Source organism: Cherax quadricarinatus, chromosome 88, assembly GCF_038502225.1.
Source record: "Cherax quadricarinatus isolate ZL_2023a chromosome 88, ASM3850222v1, whole genome shotgun sequence".
Lineage (NCBI taxonomy): Eukaryota > Metazoa > Arthropoda > Malacostraca > Decapoda > Parastacidae > Cherax > Cherax quadricarinatus.
Window position 1 is genome coordinate 9209496 of NC_091379.1, and position 20000 is coordinate 9229495.

The window sequence follows — 20000 nt, forward strand, 5'->3', positions numbered from 1 at the left end:
CAACTAGGCTGTTACTGCTGGCCGCACGCAGTCCAACGTACGAGCCACAGCCCGGCTGATCCGGCACTGACTTTAGGTATCTGTCCAGCTCTCTCTTGAAGGCAGCCAGGGGTTTATTGGCAATTTCCCTAATGGTTGATGGGAGGCTGTTGAACAGTTTTGGGCCCCGGACACTTATGGTGTTTTCCCTTAGTGTACCAATGGCGCCCCTACTTTTTATTGGGGGCATTTTGCATCGCCTGCCCAGTCTTTTACTTTCGTAGGGAGTGATTTCTGTGTGCAGATTTGGGACCATTCCTTCCAAGATTTTCCAAGTGTGAAATACTGAAGAATATAGGTACAATATACTCAAAATATTTATGGGAGTACACTTTACACCATATTTTTCAAAGTATAATTTTAAGATTTTTTTTCCAGAGTACATTTCTATGAGTATATTTTGAGTACATTTTTATAGTATTTTTGAGTAAATTTTTGAGAGTACACTTTTCTAGGTAACCTAATACCATAAGTACTCACACAGTGTGGTAATTTTTCCCGTTGACTTTGTTGCAGAATATGCAAATGTACTCTTGTGAGAGTGAATGTGTCAGTTACTGTTAGTTAAATAACGTGTCTCACCTGTTGTGTCAGTTACTGTTAGTTAAATAACGTGTCTCACCTGTTGTGTCAGTTACTGTTAGTTAAATAACGTGTCTCACCTGTTGTGTCAGTTATTGTTAGTTAAATAACGTGTCTCACCTGTTGTGTCAGTTATTGTTAGTTAAATAACGTGTCTCACCTGTTGTGTCAGTTATTGTTAGTTAAATAACGTGTCTCACCTGTTGTGTCAGTTACTGTTAGTTAAATAACGTGTCTCACCTGTTGTGTCAGTTATTGTTAGTTAAATAACGTGTCTCACCTGTTGTGTCAGTTATTGTTAGTTAAATAACGTGTCTCACCTGTTGTGTCAGTTATTGTTAGTTAAATAACGTGTCTCACCTGTTGTGTCAGTTACTGTTAGTTAAATAACGTGTCTCACCTGTTGTGTCAGTTACTGTTAGTTAAATAACGTGTCTCACTTACCTGTTGTGTCAGTTACCGTTAGTTAAATAACGTGTCTCACTTACCTGTTGTGTCAGTTACCGTTAGTTAAATAACGTGTCTCACCTGTTGTGTCAGTTACCGTTAGTTAAATAACGTGTCTCACTTACCTGTTGTGTCAGTTACCGTTAGTTAAATAACGTGTCTCACTTACCTGTTGTGTCAGTTACTGTTAGTTAAATAACGTGTCTCACTTACCTGTTGTGTCAGTTATTGTTAGTTAAATAACGTGTCTCACCTGTTGTGTCAGTTACTGTTAGTTAAATAACGTGTCTCACCTGTTGTGTCAGTTACTGTTAGTTAAATAACGTGTCTCACCTGTTGTGTCAGTTACTGTTAGTTAAATAACGTGTCTCACCTGTTGTGTCAGTTATTGTTAGTTAAATAACGTGTCTCACCTGTTGTGTCAGTTACTGTTAGTTAAATAACGTGTCTCACCTGTTGTGTCAGTTACTGTTAGTTAAATAACGTGTCTCACCTGTTGTGTCAGTTACTGTTAGTTAAATAACGTGTCTCACCTGTTGTGTCAGTTACTGTTAGTTAAATAACGTGTCTCACCTGTTGTGTCAGTTACTGTTAGTTAAATAACGTGTCTCACTTACCTGTTGTGTCAGTTACTGTTAGTTAAATAACGTGTCTCACCTGTTGTGTCAGTTACTGTTAGTTAAATAACGTGTCTCACCTGTTGTGTCAGTTACTGTTAGTTAAATAACGTGTCTCACTTACCTGTTGTGTCAGTTACCGTTAGTTAAATAACGTGTCTCACCTGTTGTGTCAGTTATTGTTAGTTAAATAACGTGTCTCACCTGTTGTGTCAGTTACTGTTAGTTAAATAACGTGTCTCACTTACCTGTTGTGTCAGTTACTGTTAGTTAAATAACGTGTCTCACCTGTTGTGTCAGTTACTGTTAGTTAAATAACGTGTCTCACCTGCTGTGTCAGTTATTGTTAGTTAAATAACGTGTCTCACCTGCTGTGTCAGTTATTGTTAGTTAAATAACGTGTCTCACCTGTTGTGTCAGTTACTGTTAGTTAAATAACGTGTCTCACTTACCTGTTGTGTCAGTTACCGTTAGTTAAATAACGTGTCTCACCTGCTGTGTCAGTTATTGTTAGTTAAATAACGTGTCTCACCTGCTGTGTCAGTTATTGTTAGTTAAATAACGTGTCTCACCTGTTGTGTCAGTTACTGTTAGTTAAATAACGTGTCTCACCTGTTGTGTCAGTTACTGTTAGTTAAATAACGTGTCTCACCTGTTGTGTCAGTTACTGTTAGTTAAATAACGTGTCTCACTTACCTGTTGTGTCAGTTACTGTTAGTTAAATAACGTGTCTCACCTGTTGTGTCAGTTACTGTTAGTTAAATAACGTGTCTCACCTGTTGTGTCAGTTACTGTTAGTTAAATAACGTGTCTCACCTGTTGTGTCAGTTACTGTTAGTTAAATAACGTGTCTCACCTGTTGTGTCAGTTACTGTTAGTTAAATAACGTGTCTCACCTGTTGTGTCAGTTACTGTTAGTTAAATAACGTGTCTCACCTGTTGTGTCAGTTACTGTTAGTTAAATAACGTGTCTCACCTGTTGTGTCAGTTACTGTTAGTTAAATAACGTGTCTCACCTGTTGTGTCAGTTACTGTTAGTTAAATAACGTGTCTCACCTGTTGTGTCAGTTACTGTTAGTTAAATAACGTGTCTCACCTGTTGTGTCAGTTACTGTTAGTTAAATAACGTGTCTCACCTGTTGTGTCAGTTACTGTTAGTTAAATAACGTGTCTCACCTGTTGTGTCAGTTACTGTTAGTTAAATAACGTGTCTCACTTATCTGTTGTGTCAGTTACTGTTAGTTAAATAACGTGTCTCACTTACCTGTTGTGTCAGTTACTGTTAGTTAAATAACGTGTCTCACTTACCTGTTGTGTCAGTTACTGTTAGTTAAATAACGTGTCTCACTTACCTGTTGTGTCAGTTACTGTTAGTTAAATAACGTGTCTCACTTACCTGTTGTGTCAGTTACTGTTAGTTAAATAACGTGTCTCACTTACCTGTTGTGTCAGTTACTGTGCTATCAACGATAGCTAATAGCTAAATACCGTATCTAGTTTACTTGTTGTGTCAGTTACTAGGATTAAACGTACTTATATACGTGCTATCTGACAATGACAGTCAAACAACGTACTTATATACATGCTATCTGACAATGACAGACAAACAACGTACTTATATACGTGCTATCTGACAATGACAGTCAAACAACGTACTTATATACGTGCTATCTGACAATGACAGTCAAACAACGTACTTATATACATGCTATCTGACAATGACAGTCAAACAACGTACTTATATACGTGCTATCTGACAATGACAGTCAAACAACGTACTTATATACATGCTATCTGACAATGACAGTCAAACAACGTACTTATATACATGCTATCTGACAATGACAGACAAACAACGTACTTATATACGTGCTATCTGACAATGACAGTCAAACAACGTACTTATATACGTACTGTCTAACAATGACAGCCAAACAACGTACTTATATACGTACTGTCTAACAATAACAGCCAAACATGCTTTAGTTTGCGCTATCTGAAAATAACAGCCAAAGGCTCTCTGCTTGTTTCAGATCGTGGGGTACATAGTGATGATGGCAGCTGCCCATACCCTGGGTATGTGGCTCGACTGGGAAGCTGCCCAGTCTCACAAACACGCCCGCAGCTCTACCAGGGAGGTCATAGAGGCTAGAGTCAAGCTAGAGTGTGAGAGGGAGCAACAGGAACAGCTGCTGCTCTCAGTGATACCTGCTTACATTGCTGCTGAGGTGAGTACAGTGGTGTGCAGCTGCTGTTTAGGTAAGTACAACGTGCAGCTGCTGTTTAGGTGAGTACAGTGCTGTTTGCATGAGTACAGAGATGTGCAGCTGTTGTTTATGTGAGTACAGTGCTGTTTAGATGAGTACAGAGATGTGAAGCTGTTATGTGAGTACAGTGCTGTTTAGATGAGTACAGAGATGTGCAGCTGCCGTTTAGGCGAGTACAGTGATGTGTAGCTGCAATTTAGGCGAGTACACTGTTGCTGAGGTGAGTACACTACCGTACAGTTACTGTTAGAGTAAGAACAGTGTTCAGAAGGTTCTGATACTCACTGAATTTTCCACACTAGTTCCTCTAAGTGGATAGTTACCCAGTGAGTGGAGGGTGGGGAGAGAGCCTTGTGCTTTACACACCTGGCTAACACATGATAGTTCTTAATCTAGGTAGAAGTAAATAGGTCTCAGCAGTCTCATTGTGGGGTCTCAAGTGCTCTGATGTCTGTCCCTTCCATGTACTTGACAGACACTCAGAATATACATATTATCATGAGATACATTACTGCTTCAGAGGGAGAGAGAGAGAGAGAGAGAGAGAGAGAGAGAGAGAGAGAGAGAGAGAGAGAGAGAGAGAGAGTGAGAGAGAGAGAGAGAGAGAGAAAATCACTTTCACTAGGTACTGGAGTTACCAACACACAATACATAACATTCCAGTAGGTACCGGAGGGTCAGCAGGGGTGGGCTGGGTCAGCAGGGGTAGGCTGGGTCAGCAGGGGTGGGCTGGGTCAGCAGGGGTAGGCTGGGTCAGCAGGGGTGGGCTGGGTCAGCAGGGGTGGGCTGGGTCAGCAGGGGTGGGCTGGGTCAGCAGCGGTGGCCTGGGGCAGCAGGGGTAGGCTGGGTCAGCAGGGGTAGGCTGGGTCAGCAGGGGTGGGCTGGGGCAGCAGGGGTGGGCTGGGGCAGCAGGGGGAGAAACTTAGTTTCATTTGTTTCTCCACGCCAGTGAATCGAACCCAGTTCCTTGTGATTGTGAATCAAATACTCTCTCTAACCAGTGATCTGGTCGGCAACCCTCACAGTGATGGTGGTGATTGTGGTTGTGATTGTGGTAGTAATGATGGTGGAGGCAGAAGTAGGTGGTGGCAGCAGCAGGTGTGGTGGTAGCAGTAGGTGTTGGTAATGGTGGCGGTACTGGTGGTGGTAATGGTGGTGGCAGCAGTAGGTGGTGGTGGTAAAGGTGGTGGTGGCAGTAATGATAGTGGTGGTAATGGTGGTGGTGGCAGTAATGGTGGTGGTGGCAGTAATGATGGTGGTGGTAATGGTGGCAGTAATGATGGTGGTGGTAATGGTGGTGTTACTGGTGGTGGCAGCAGTAGGTGGTAGTAATGATGGTGGTGGTGGTAATGGTGGTGATGGTAATGGTAGTAATGGTGGTGGTGGTAATGGTGGTGATGGTAATGGTAGTAATGGTGGTGGTAATGGTGGTGGTGGTGGTAATGGTGGTGGTGGTAATGGTGGTGGTAGTAATAGTGGGGGTGGTTATGGTGGTAATGGTGGTGGTAGTAATGGTGGTGGCAGTAATGGTGGTGGTACTGGTGGTTTCAGCAGGTGTTGGTAGTAATGGTGGTGATGGTAGTGGTGGCAATGGTGGTGGTGGTAGTAATGGTGGTGATGGTAGTGGTGGCAATGGTGGTAGTGGTGGTACTGGCGCTGGTAGTAATGGTGGTAATAATGGTAGTGGTGGTACTGGTGGTGGTGGTAATGGTGGTGGTGGAACTGGTGATGGCAGCAGTAGTTGGTGGTAGTAATGGTGGTGGCAGCAGTAGTTGGTGGTAGTAATGGTGGTGGCAGCAGTAGGTGATGATAGTAAGGATGGTGGCAACAGTAGGTGGTGGTAGTAATGGTGGTGGTGGTGGTACTGGTGGTGGTGGTGGCAGCAGTAGGTGGTGGTAGTAATGGTGGTGGCAGTATGTTGCAACCCCTGAAAGGGTTACAATGATTATGTATATATATAATGTATATTATCTTTTCATATAATTTTATATTGCTTATATATGCGATAATAGCTAAATCGTAAATATATTGCTTTATATTCTTATTTGACTTATGTTGTTAGGATGTACATAATATGTGCTCAGTTCAAGTCTTGATTGTCAAACTACTGTAATTATCGCTTGTTGCTCGTTATACTGCCGGCTTCTGAGCTGTGCTGTCCACAGGGCTATCACGTGATCGAGGGGGGTGTCCTCACCTCTCGTGAAGTATTCAGTCTGCTCTAGACTCGCTTGGTGGTTGGACAGATTGTCTGTCTCATTATTCTTGTTAGTTCTGTAGAACTCTGTTCACAGAACATTGTATAGACTTCGTGATTTTCGACGTTGTACTGAGGTTGTGTGTCGCTTAGACACTCTGAACATCTCAGGTCCTTAGCTGTAGCTTCTGACCTAATTTTGTACTGGTTTCTGTGTTGTCACAGTCGGGTTTTTCCTATGCTGAACTTAGATTCAGTAGTATGGGAGTTTTGTAACTTTTGTGGAGGATCTGCTGATGGTCCCTACTTAGTGTCGTTATATTATCTCCTTGATCCTGATTGTGTCGCAGTCGCTTGTTATATGGCTATTGGGCTTAGCATTCTTTTCATTGTTCAAGCAGACTGTTCTGGTTGCCAGTCGGTCAGGAAGTTAGTTTATTTGAGGACTTTGTCAGTCACTTGTTTAAGTCTAGTCGAGTCGTGAGACATAGCGAACTACTTAGAGCACTTACACACATACACAAACTTACTTGTACATATTTGTAATATCTTATTAAATGTTAATGTACCAGACGGTACTAAAGAATTATAAATGTGATATGTGCTTTCAGCACAATAATATTGTACACGAGAGATTGATATTATTTTCATTACTGTGATTGATTTAATTTAATTTGATAATATACCTCTAGACAACTTAATGATTAATAAATTTATTAAATTTTAATTTCTCTAGTTAGTAGCCTACCAGTTGTAATTCTGAAGCACTATTGAATATTACTGAATTTTAATGGATAATTGGACAAGGATACTGACTACTTGTTACGAAAACCCAGTGACAGGCTGGATGCTAGAAGGGCAGTCCTTTCTAGTATTCACTGGAGATCTCTAAGCTTTTAGAATCGCGTTTTTTTGTAACACAGTAGTAGGTGGTGGTTGTAATGGTGGTGGTAGTAATAGTGGTGGTGGTACTGGTGGTGGCAGCAGTAGGTGGTGGTAGTAATTGTGGTGGCAGCAGTAGGTGGTGGTAGTAACGGTGGTTGCAGCAGTAGGTGTTGGTGGTGGTACTGGTGGTGGCAGCAGTAGGTGGTGGTAGTAATGGTGGTGGTAGTAATGGCGGTGATAGTAATGGTGGTGATAGTAATGGTGGTGATAGTAATGGTGGTGATAGTAATGGTGGTGGTAGTAATTGTGGTGGCAGCAGTAGGTGGTGGTAGTAATGGTGGTGGCAGCAGTAGGTGGTGGTGGTGGTGGTACTGGTGGTGGCAGCAGTAGGTGGTGGTAGTAATGGTGGTGATAGTAATGGTGGTGATAGTAATGGTGGTGGTAGTAATGGTGGTGGTAGTAATGGTGGTGGTAGTAATGGTGGTGGTAGTAATGGTGGTGGTAGTAATGGTGGTGGTGGTAATGATGGTGGTAGCAGTAGGTGGTGGTAGTAATGACGGTGGTAGTAATTGTGGTGGCAACAGCAGGTGGTGGTAGTAATGGTGGTGGCAGCAGAAGGTGGTGGTAGTAATTGTGTTGGCAACAGTAGGTGGTGGTAGTAATGGTGGTGGCAGCAGTAGGTGGTGGAAGTAATGGTGGTGGTAATAATTGCCGTGACAGCAGTAGGTGGTGGTAGTAATTGTGGTGGCAGCAGTAGGTGGTGGTAGTAATGGTGGTGGTAGTAATTGTGGTGGCAGCAGTAGGTGGTAGTAGTAATGGTGGTGGCAGCAGTAGGTGGTGGTAGTAATGGTGGTGGCAGCAGTAGGTAGTAGTAATGGTGGTGGCAGCAGTGGATGGTGGTAGTAATGGTGGTGGCAGCAGTGGTCTTAGTAATGGTGGTGGCAGCAATAGGTGGTGGTAGTAATGTTGGTGGCAGCAGTGGGTGGTGGCAGCAGTGGGTGTAGTAATGGTGGTGGCAGCGGTAAGTAGAAGTAGTAATGGTGATGGCAGCAGTGGGTGCTGGCAGCAGTGGGTGGTGGTAGTAATGGTGGCAGCAGTGGGTGGTGGTAGTAATGGTGGTGGCAGCAGTGGGTGGTGGTAGTAATGGTGGTGGCAGCAGTAGGTCGTGGTAGTAATGGTGGTGGCAGCAGTAGGTAGTGGTAGTAATGGTGGTGGCAGCAGTGGGTGGTGGTAGCAATGGTGGTAGTAATGGTGGTGGCAGCAGTGGGTGGTGGTAGTAATGGTGGTGGCAGCAGTGGGTGATGGTAATGGTGGTGGCAGCAGTGGGTGGTGGTAGAAATGGTGGTGGTGGCAGCAGTAGGTGGTGGTGGTGGTGGTACTGGTGGTGGCAGCAGTAGGTGGTGGTAGTAATGGTGGTGATAGTAATGGTGGTGATAGTAATGGTGGTGGTAGTAATGGTGGTGGTAGTAATGGTGGTGGTAGTAATGGTGGCGGTAGTAATGGTGGTGGTGGTAATGATGGTGGTAGCAGTAGGTGGTGGTAGTAATGACGGTGGTAGTAATTGTGGTGGCAACAGCAGGTGGTGGTAGTAATGGTGGTGGCAGCAGAAGGTGGTGGTAGTAATTGTGTTGGCAACAGTAGGTGGTGGTAGTAATGGTGGTGGTAGTAATTGTGGTGGCAGCAGTAGGTGGTGGTAGTAATGGTGGTGGCAGCAGTAGGTGGTGGTGGTGGTGGTACTGGTGGTGGCAGCAGTAGGTGGTGGTAGTAATGGTGGTGATAGTAATGGTGGTGATAGTAATGGTGGTGGTAGTAATGGTGGTGGTAGTAATGGTGGTAGTAATGGTGGTCGTAGTAATGGTGGTGGTGGTAATGATGGTGGTAGCAGTAGGTGGTGGTAGTAATGACGGTGGTAGTAATTGTGGTGGCAACAGCAGGTGGTGGTAGTAATGGTGGTGGCAGCAGAAGGTGGTGGTAGTAATTGTGTTGGCAACAGTAGGTGGTTGTAGTAATGGTGGTGGCAGCAGTAGGTGGTGGTAGTAATGGTGGTAATAATTGTGGTGGCAGCAGTAGGTGGCGGTAGTAATGGTGGTGGCAGCAGTAGGTGGTGGTAGTAATTGTGGTGGCAGCAGTAGGTGGTGGAAGTAATGGTGGTGGTAATAATTGCCGTGACAGCAGTAGGTGGTGGTAGTAATTGTGGTGGCAGCAGTAGGTGGTGGTAGTAATGGTGGTGGTAGTAATTGTGGTGGCAGCAGTAGGTGGTAGTAGTAATGGTGGTGGCAGCAGTAGGTGGTGGTAGTAATGGTGGTGGCAGCAGTAGGTAGTAGTAATGGTGGTGGCAGCAGTGGATGGTGGTAGTAATGGTGGTGGCAGCAGTGGTCTTAGTAATGGTGGTGGCAGCAATAGGTGGTGGTAGTAATGTTGGTGGCAGCAGTGGGTGGTGGCAGCAGTGGGTGTAGTAATGGTGGTGGCAGCGGTAAGTAGAAGTAGTAATGGTGATGGCAGCAGTGGGTGCTGGCAGCAGTGGGTGGTGGTAGTAATGGTGGCAGCAGTGGGTGGTGGTAGTAATGGTGGTGGCAGCAGTGGGTGGTGGTAGTAATGGTGGTGGCAGCAGTAGGTGGTGGTAGTAATGGTGGTGGCAGCAGTAGGCAGTGGTAGTAATGGTGGTGGCAGCAGTGGGTGGTGGTAGCAATGGTGGTAGTAATGGTGGTGGCAGCAGTGGGTGGTGGTAGTAATGGTGGTGGCAGCAGTGGGTGGTGGTAATGGTGGTGGCAGCAGTGGGTGGTGGTAGAAATGGTGGTGGCAACAGTGGGTGGTGGTAGTAATGGTGGTGGCAGCAGTGGGTGGTGGTGGTACTGGTGGTGGCAACAGTGGGTGGTGGTGGTACTGGTGGTGGCAGCAGTGGGTGGTGGTAGTAATGGTTGTGGCAGCAGTGGGTGGTGGTGATACTGGTGGTGGCAGCAGTGGGTGGTGGTAGTAATGGTGGTGGCAGCAGTGGTTGGTGGTAGTAATGGTGGTGGCAGCAGTGGGTGGTGGTGGTACTGGTGGTGGCAGCAGTGGGTGGTGGTGGTACTGGTGGTGGCAGCAGTGGGTGGTGGTAGTAATGGTTGTGGCAGCAGTGGGTGGTGGTAGTAATGGTGGTGGCAGCAGTGGGTGGTGGTGGTACTGGTGGTGGCAGCAGAGGGTGGTGGTGGTACTGGTGGTGGCAGCAGTGGGTGGTGGTAGTAATGGTGGTGGCAGCAGTGGGTGGTGGTGGTACTGGTGGTGGCAGCAGTGGGTGGTGGTGGTACTGGTGGTGGCAGCAGTGGGTGGTGGTAGTAATGGTGGTGGCAGCAGTGGGTGGTGGTGGTACTGGTGGTGGCAGCAGTGGGTGGTGGTAGTAATGGTGGTGGCAGCAGTGGGTGGTGGTGGTACTGGTGGTGGCAGCAGTGGGTGGTGGTGGTACTGGTGGCAGCAGTGGGTGGTGGTAGTAATGGTGGTGGCAGCAGTGGGTGGTGGTGGTACTGGTGGTGGCAGCAGTGGGTGGTGGTAGTAATGGTGGTGGCAGCACTGGGTGGTGGTGGTACTGGTGGTGGCAGCAGTGGGTGGTGGTAGTAATGGTGGTGGCAGCAGTAGGCAGTGGTAGTAATGGTGGTGGCAGCAGTGGGTGGTGGTAGCAATGGTGGTAGTAATGGTGGTGGCAGCAGTGGGTGGTGGTAGTAATGGTGGTGGCAGCAGTGGGTGGTGGTAATGGTGGTGGCAGCAGTGGGTGGTGGTAGAAATGGTAGTGGCAACAGTGGGTGGTGGTAGTAATGGTGGTGGCAGCAGTGGGTGGTGGTGGTACTGGTGGTGGCAACAGTGGGTGGTTGTGGTACTGGTGGTGGCAGCAGTGGGTGGTGGTAGTAATGGTTGTGGCAGCAGTGGGTGGTGGTGGTACTGGTGGTGGCAGCAGTGGGTGGTGGTAGTAATGGTGGTGGCAGCAGTGGTTGGTGGTAGTAATGGTGGTGGCAGCAGTGGGTGGTGGTGGTACTGGTGGTGGCAGCAGTGGGTGGTGGTGGTACTGGTGGTGGCAGCAGTGGGTGGTGGTAGTAATGGTTGTGGCAGCAGTGGGTGGTGGTAGTAATGGTGGTGGCAGCAGTGGGTGGTGGTGGTACTGGTGGTGGCAGCAGAGGGTGGTGGTGGTACTGGTGGTGGCAGCAGTGGGTGGTGGTAGTAATGGTGGTGGCAGCAGTGGGTGGTGGTGGTACTGGTGGTGGCAGCAGTGGGTGGTGGTGGTACTGGTGGTGGCAGCAGTGGGTGGTGGTAGTAATGGTGGTGGCAGCAGTGGGTGGTGGTGGTACTGGTGGTGGCAGCAGTGGGTGGTGGTAGTAATGGTGGTGGCAGCAGTGGGTGGTGGTGGTACTGGTGGTGGCAGCAGTGGGTGGTGGTGGTACTGGTGGCAGCAGTGGGTGGTGGTAGTAATGGTGGTGGCAGCAGTGGGTGGTGGTGGTACTGGTGGTGGCAGCAGTGGGTGGTGGTAGTAATGGTGGTGGCAGCACTGGGTGGTGGTGGTACTGGTGGTGGCAGCAGTGGGTGGTGGTAGTAATGGTGGTGGCAGCAGTAGGCAGTGGTAGTAATGGTGGTGGCAGCAGTGGGTGGTGGTAGCAATGGTGGTAGTAATGGTGGTGGCAGCAGTGGGTGGTGGTAGTAATGGTGGTGGCAGCAGTGGGTGGTGGTAATGGTGGTGGCAGCAGTGGGTGGTGGTAGAAATGGTGGTGGCAACAGTGGGTGGTGGTAGTAATGGTGGTGGCAGCAGTGGGTGGTGGTGGTACTGGTGGTGGCAGCAGTGGGTGGTGGTAGTAATGGTGGTGGCAGCAGTGGGTGGTGGTAGTAATGGTGGTGGCAGCAGTGGGTGGTGGTAGTAATGGTGGTGGCAGCAGTGGGTGGTGGTAGTAATGGTGGTGGCAGCAGTGGGTGGTGGTAGTAATGGTGGTGGCAGCAGTGGGTGGTGGTAGTAATGGTGGTGGCAGCAGTGGGTGGTGGTAGTAATGGTGGTGGCAGCAGTGGGTGGTGGTAGTAATGGTGGTGGCAGCAGTGGGTGGTGGTAGTAATGGTGGTGGCAGCAGTGGGTGGTGGTAGTAATGGTGGTGGCAGCAGTGGGTGGTGGTAGTAATGGTGGTGGCAGCAGTGGGTGGTGGTAGTAATGGTGGTGGCAGCAGTGGGTGGTGGTAGTAATGGTGGTGGCAGCAGTGGGTGGTGGTAGTAATGGTGGTGGCAGCAGTGGGTGGTGGTAGTAATGGTGGTGGCAGCAGTGGGTGGTGGTAGTAATGGTGGTGGCAGCAGTGGGTGGTGGTAGTAATGGTGGTGGCAGCAGTGGGTGGTGGTAGTAATGGTGGTGGCAGCAGTGGGTGGTGGTAGTAATGGTGGTGGCAGCAGTGGGTGGTGGTAGTAATGGTGGTGGCAGCAGTGGGTGGTGGTAGTAATGGTGGTGGCAGCAGTGGGTGGTGGTAGTAATGGTGGTGGCAGCAGTGGGTGGTGGTAGTAATGGTGGTGGCAGCAGTGGGTGGTGGTAGTAATGGTGGTGGCAGCAGTGGGTGGTGGTAGTAATGGTGGTGGTGCGTGTCAGGACATACGTTCAGAGGTTTAATATTTTTACCTGACAGATCACAGGACACAGCGCGTGTCCTGTGTCCTCCATACTCACTCTTTTGTTTTTTTTAACAAAAGTAGTACAAGCACTATTACAACAATAATAATAATAACCAATAACTATTGTACTAACAAGAATATATACTTTATTCTACAGTATTCTTTAAAATATAAGTCGGGTTTAATTCTATCGCCCGTGTCATTATTTGTTTGTTTACCAGAAGCCAGCCATCACAGACCGTCTTGATCCAAGATGTTCATAACTCACAGTAGTGTGTACACGAGGCGTGCTCTCTCCACTATCTATAGATTTACTGTTTGTGTGTGAACTCGCCTATATGTGGTTGCAGGGGTCGAGTCATAGCTCCTGGCCTCGTCTCTTGGCTGGTCGCTAAGTCCACTCTCTCCCTGCTCCGTGAGCTTTATCAAACCTCTTCTAAACCACTCCACTACATCACTCTCCACACTGTATGTGTGCTCACCTATATGTGGTTGCAGGGGTCGAGTCATGGTTCCTTTGTGTGTGTGTTTGAACCAATCAGTCGTTACTACTTTAATCATCATTCACAAACATTTTATTCACTGAATCACTCATGTCTTTCAAACATTAAAACATTATTGGAATTTTCATCTCTGCTCCATCAACACAGATGTACTGACCAGCGTTTTTTATTGATTTTATCAATATTGCCATGAATATATATATATATATATATATATATATACTAACTTTTATACACCAGTAAAGGATACAAATATTAATTAAATAATTCTTAATCATATTGTCTTAATGTACACACGTAAACATATATATATATATATATATATATATATATATATATATATATATATATATATATATATATATATATATATATATATATATGCAAGGAATTCGCAAGAGCAGGCGAACTACACACAAACACTGATCTCTGGCTGAAGGAGACTCGAACCTACGAACCTTGGAACAAGGTACGCAGTGCTATACCATTCTCGCCACACTGGACCAATACCTTGGAGTCCAGCTTGCGCTAGACTTTGATCCAAGGCAGCCAGATGGCTTGCTGCCGTGGATCAAGGATCAGTGTTTGTGTATATTTCGCCTGCTCTCGCGAATTCCTTGCATTATTCAAATCTCTAGTAAGGCTGATGCATGCAGGGGATGAGATGAAAAGCTGTAAGCCTTCTCCCTGAAAGCTGGCTGCCTTGGATCAACGTCTAGCGCAAGCTGGACTCCAAGGTATTGGTCTAGTGTGGTGAGAATGGTATAGCACTGCGTATCTTGTTCCAAGGTTCGTAGGTTCGAGTCTCCTTCAGCCAGAGATCAGTGTTTATATATATATATATATATATATATATATATTTATATATACATGTATATATATATACATATATATATATAATTATTGTGATCACGAACGAGTGGTATTGAATCAACAGCACTGCGACTAGCCGAGGATTCAACCCCATGTAGTTTTGGCCCTGCCTCGTTGTGAGTGAAAGTCACATGACGCATTAACCCATAAGGCAGGGCCAAAACTACATGGGTTCGAATCCTCGGCTAGTCGCAGTGCTGTTGATTCAATACCACTCGTTCGTGGTCACAATAATATATAACATATATATAATATAATATAATATATATATATATATATATATATATATATTATATATATATATATATATATATATATATATATATATATTTATATATATATATATATATATATATATATATATATATATATATATATATTATATATATATATATATATATATATATATATATATATATATATATATATATATATATATATATATATATATATATATATATATATATATAATTTACTTATACTTATATTTTCCCTTCCCCACTTTAAAGTGGTCACAATGGAACAATGGAAATTCGGCTCGTGTACACTAAGATTTATTTCTAACAACAATAGAAGGTAATCTCCTTTGAAATTATATTTATATGTATTTATATATTTGGTTTATAACAAAATAAAAAAAAAACTGTATTGGGATGTGTTTGTTTTGTGTTGCGTCTGTTCGTTTTTTTTTTTTTTGTTTTGACGACACAAAGAAAAGCTTTAATTGTTTCTATATTGCTCACGTTTCCTGCTCTCTATGTTTGGATTACTGAAAATTGCAATTTGCAAGCGTACACTGCAAGCATTTTATTTTGTGTACACATACACATTTATGTGTGTGTGTGTGTACACTGGTAGTCTACATTAACCACTGTTATACATATAAAAGTATTCCTGAGTGGTAGTGACTGGTGGTGTACAGGTGACAGTCTTAATGACCCTCGTGTAGTGACTGGTGGTGTACAGGTGACAGTCTTAATGACCCTCGTGTAGTGACTGGTGGTGTACAGGTGACAGTGTTAATGACCCTCGTGTAGTGACTGGTGGTGTACAGGTGACAGTCTTAATGACCCTCGTGTAGTGACTGGTGGTGTACAGGTGACAGTGTTAATGATCCTCATGTAGTGACTGGTGGTGTACAGGTGACAGTCTTAATGACCCTCGTGTAGTGACTGGTGGTGTACAGGTGACAGTGTTAATGATCCTCGTGTAGTGACTGGTGGTGTACAGGTGACAGTGTTAATGATCCTCGTGTAGTGACTGGTGGTGTACAGGTTACAGTCTTAATGACCCTCGTGTAGTGACTGGTGGTGTACAGGTGACAGTGTTAATGACCCTCGTGTAGTGACTGGTGGTGTACAGGTGACAGTCTTAATGACCCTCGTGTAGTGACTGGTGGTGTACAGGTGACAGTGTTAATGACCCTCGTGTAGTGACTGGTGGTGTACAGGTGACAGTGTTAATGACCCTCGTGTAGTGACTGGTGGTGTACAGGTAACAGTCTTAATGACCCTCGTGTAGTGACTGGTGGTGTACAGGTGACAGTCTTAATGACCCTCGTGTAGTGACTGGTGGTGTACAGGTGACAGTGTTAATGACCCTCGTGTAGTGACTGGTGGTGTACAGGTGACAGTCTTAATGACCCTCGTGTAGTGACTGGTGGTGTACAGGTGACAGTGTTAATGACCCTCGTGTAGTGACTGGTGGTGTACAGGTGACAGTCTTAATGATCCTCGTGTAGTGACTGGTGGTGTACAGGTGACAGTCTTAATGATCCTCGTGTAGTGACTGGTGGTGTACAGGTGACAGTCTTAATGACCCTCGTGTAGTGACTGGTGGTGTACAGGTGACAGTCTTAATGATCCTCATGTAGTGACTGGTGGTGTACAGGTGACAGTCTTAATGATCCTCGTGTAGTGACTGGTGGTGTACAGGTGACAGTCTTAATGATCCTCGTGTAGTGACTGGTGGTGTACAGGTGACAGTCTTAATGACCCTCATGTAGTGACTGGTGGTGTATAGGTGACAGTGTTAATGATCCTCGTGTAGTGACTGGTGGTGTACAGGTGACAGTCTTAATGATCCTCGTGTAGTGACTGGTGGTGTACAGGTGACAGTCTTAATGACCCTCATGTAGTGACTGGTGGTGTACAGGTGACAGTGTTAATGACCCTCGTGTAGTGACTGGTGGTGTACAGGTGACAGTCTTAATGACCCTCGTGTAGTGACTGGTGGTGTACAGGTGACAGTCTTAATGACCCTCATGTAGTGACTGGTGGTGTACAGGTGACAGTCTTAATGACCCTCGTGTAGTGACTGGTGGTGTACAGGTGACAGTGTTAATGACCCTCGTGTAGTGACTGGTGGTGTACAGGTGACAGTCTTAATGACCCTCGTGTAGTGACTGGTGGTGTACAGGTGACAGTCTTAATGATCCTCATGTAGTGACTGGTGGTGTACAGGTGACAGTGTTAATGACCCTCGTGTAGTGACTGGTGGTGTACAGGTGACAGTGTTAATGACCCTCGTGTAGTGACTGGTGGTGTACAGGTGACAGTGTTAATGACCCTCGTGTAGTGACTGGTGGTGTACAGGTGACAGTGTTAATGATCCTCGTGTAGTGACTGGTGGTGTACAGGTGACAGTCTTAATGACCCTCGTGTAGTGACTGGTGGTGTACAGGTGACAGTGTTAATGACCCTCGTGTAGTGACTGGTGGTGTACAGGTGACAGTGTTAATGATCCTCGTGTAGTGACTGGTGGTGTACAGGTGACAGTCTTAATGACCCTCGTGTAGTGACTGGTGGTGTACAGGTGACAGTCTTAATGATCCTCATGTAGTGACTGGTGGTGTACAGGTGACAGTGTTAATGACCCTCGTGTAGTGACTGGTGGTGTACAGGTGACAGTGTTAATGACCCTCGTGTAGTGACTGGTGGTGTACAGGTGACAGTCTTAATGACCCTCGTGTAGTGACTGGTGGTGTACAGGTGACAGTCTTAATGATCCTCATGTAGTGACTGGTGGTGTACAGGTGACAGTGTTAATGACCCTCGTGTAGTGACTGGTGGTGTACAGGTGACAGTCTTAATGACCCTCGTGTAGTGACTGGTGGTGTACAGGTGACAGTCTTAATGATCCTCATGTAGTGACTGGTGGTGTACAGGTGACAGTGTTAATGACCCTCGTGTAGTGACTGGTGGTGTACAGGTGACAGTCTTAATGACCCTCGTGTAGTGACTGGTGGTGTACAGGTGACAGTCTTAATGACCCTCGTGTAGTGACTGGTGGTGTACAGGTGACAGTCTTAATGACCTTCATGTAGTGACTGGTGGTGTACAGGTAACATACAGTCTAATGAGCCTCGTGTAGTAACTAGTAGTGTACAGGTAACATACAGTCTAATGAGCCTCGTGTAGTGACTGGTAGTGTACAGGTAACATACAGTCTTAATGAACCTGGTGTAGTAACTAGTAGTGTACAGGTAACATACAGTCCTAATGAGCCTCGTGTAGTAACTAGTAGTGTACAGGTAACATACAGTCCTAATGAGCCTCGTGTAGTAACTAGTAGTGTACAGGTAACATACAGTCCTAATGAGCCTCGTGTAGTAACTAGTAGTGTACAGGTAACATACAGTCTTAATGAGCCTCGTGTAGTGACTGGTAGTGTACAGGTAACAGTCTTAATGAGCCTCGTGTAGTGACTGGTAGTGTACAGGTAACATACAGTCTTAATGAGCCTCGTGTAGTAACTAGTAGTGTACAGGTAACATACAGTCTTAATGAGCCTCGTGTAGTAACTAGTAGTGTACAGGTAACATACAGTCTTAATGAGCCTCGTGTAGTAACTAGTAGTGTACAGGTAACATACAGTCTTAATGAGCCTCGTGTAGTAACTAGTAGTGTACAGGTAACATACAGTCTTAATGAACCTGGTGTAGCAAACAGACTTTAACCCACATTAACCTAGACGGTCACTGGTATCCACTTCAACTCTTAGGTTAATAAGAGTTATTATGTAAATTCTCCGACAATAACTGAGCTGGCGGACGCACACACCAATAACTTCTGCCTATGGGAAGGATTTTGTACGTTGTATAATTCACCCAGACCAGGTCTGGAAGCTTTATTAAGTTTAAAGACTATCTACTACACGAGTGTCATAAAGGCTGAATGTCCCACTGTACACCACAAGTTGAGAATCAGAGTTTAAAGCCTATCTACTACACGAGGGATACACTGAATGATATATCCCTCAGGGTATATATTCCGTGAAGGGTAATGAAGGTTATATTAGGTAAGATTGGTCAGGAAACAGTACAAGTGTTTCCTGACGCGAGTCTTAAATGATGACCCACAGCTCGGTCATCTGACCGAGTCCTTCCACTGGCTTCCCACTCACCCCTCTCCCTTTAAAATATGTAATGTAAATTTTCAGTGTATATTCTATTTAAATATGAAAATAAGTAAAAACGAAGATTATGGAAATAACTGACTATAGAAAAACAAACAAGAAAAACAAAGACACTAGAGAGAAACACAAAAAAACAACAAATTAATGAAAAAGAGTTAAAGAGAGAAGGGGAGAGGCAGAATAGAAGAGATAAAAGAGCATGCGAGGGAGAATGGGAGAGATAAAGCTCCTCAGTGAGGGGAAACTCTCACAATCGAGTCACCACAAAAATTGTACGATCATTTTTCCCCCAGTGATGGCATCAAACGTGTCGCCTACACCCCGCTGCCAGACCACCCCAGTCACGTTAACCACCTGACTCTAACGTAACTACTGCCTCGTTAACCACCTGACTAACCTAACTATTGCCTCGTTAACCACATAACCTAACTACCGTCTCGTTAACCACCTGACTAACCTAACTACTGCCTCGTTAACCACCTGACTAACCTAACTACTGCCTCGTTAACCACCTGACTTTAACCTAACTACCGCCTCGTTAACCACACAGTGTTGACTACCACAATTAAGTTTACCACACTGCCGGTGACAAACGTACAAATTTCAACGCTGCTTAGCGCTCCTCAGTCACCCCCTTTGCTAAACGTAGGTTAATCTACTGCTGCAGGAGGAAGGTTATATTAACCCAGGAGGCTTATTAACCCAGGTAATGAATATATAAAATAGTTATAGTCATAAGTATAATTTTTAAAGTGATGGAGGGGTAAGCCAGCGGAAGGCCTCGGTCAGATGACCAAAAGCTCCAGCTGTGGGTTATGATAAGACAACACTTGGCAATACCTGACAACATATGACAGCACCTGACAAAACCTGACAGCACCTGGCAACACCTGACAACACATGACAACACCTAGCATCACCTGACAATACCTAACATCTAGCAACACCTGGCAGCACCTGGCAACACCTGACAACACATGACAACACCTAGCATCACCTGACAATACCTAACATCTAGCAACACCTGACAGCACCTGGCAACACCTGACAACACATGACAACACCTAGCATCACCTGACAATACCTAACATCTAGCAACACCTGACAGCACCTGGCAACACCTGACAACACATGACAACACCTAGCATCACCTGACAATACCTAACATCTAGCAACACCTGGCAGCACCTGGCAACACCTGACAACACATGACAACACCTAGCATCACCTGACAATACCTAACATCTAGCAACACCTGACAGCACCTGGCAACACCTGACAACACCTGACAACACCTAGCATCACCTGACAATACCTAACATCTAGCAACACCTGACAGCACCTGGCAACACCTGACATCACATGACAACACCTAGCATCACCTGACAATACCTAACATCTAGCAACACCTGACAGCACCTGGTAACACCTGACAACACATGACAACACCTAGCATCACCTGACAATACCTAACATCTAGCAACACCTGACAGCACCTGGCAACACCTGACAACACATGACAACACCTAGCATCACCTGACAATACCTAACATCTAGCAACACCTGACAG

General features: G+C 45.7%; 1 protein-coding gene across 2 annotated transcripts in view; it reads left to right on the forward strand.

Moving 5' to 3' along the window:
• The window catches only part of LOC128698484 (adenylate cyclase type 2), a 346235-nt gene that overhangs the window by 216364 nt on the left and 109871 nt on the right, over positions 1 to 20000 (forward strand). For both annotated transcript variants that reach the window (XM_070103973.1, XM_070103974.1), the window contains one exon: positions 3719 to 3913. In XM_070103973.1, coding sequence (XP_069960074.1) covers positions 3719 to 3913 — 195 coding nt within the window. The remainder of the gene's footprint in view (positions 1 to 3718; positions 3914 to 20000) is intronic.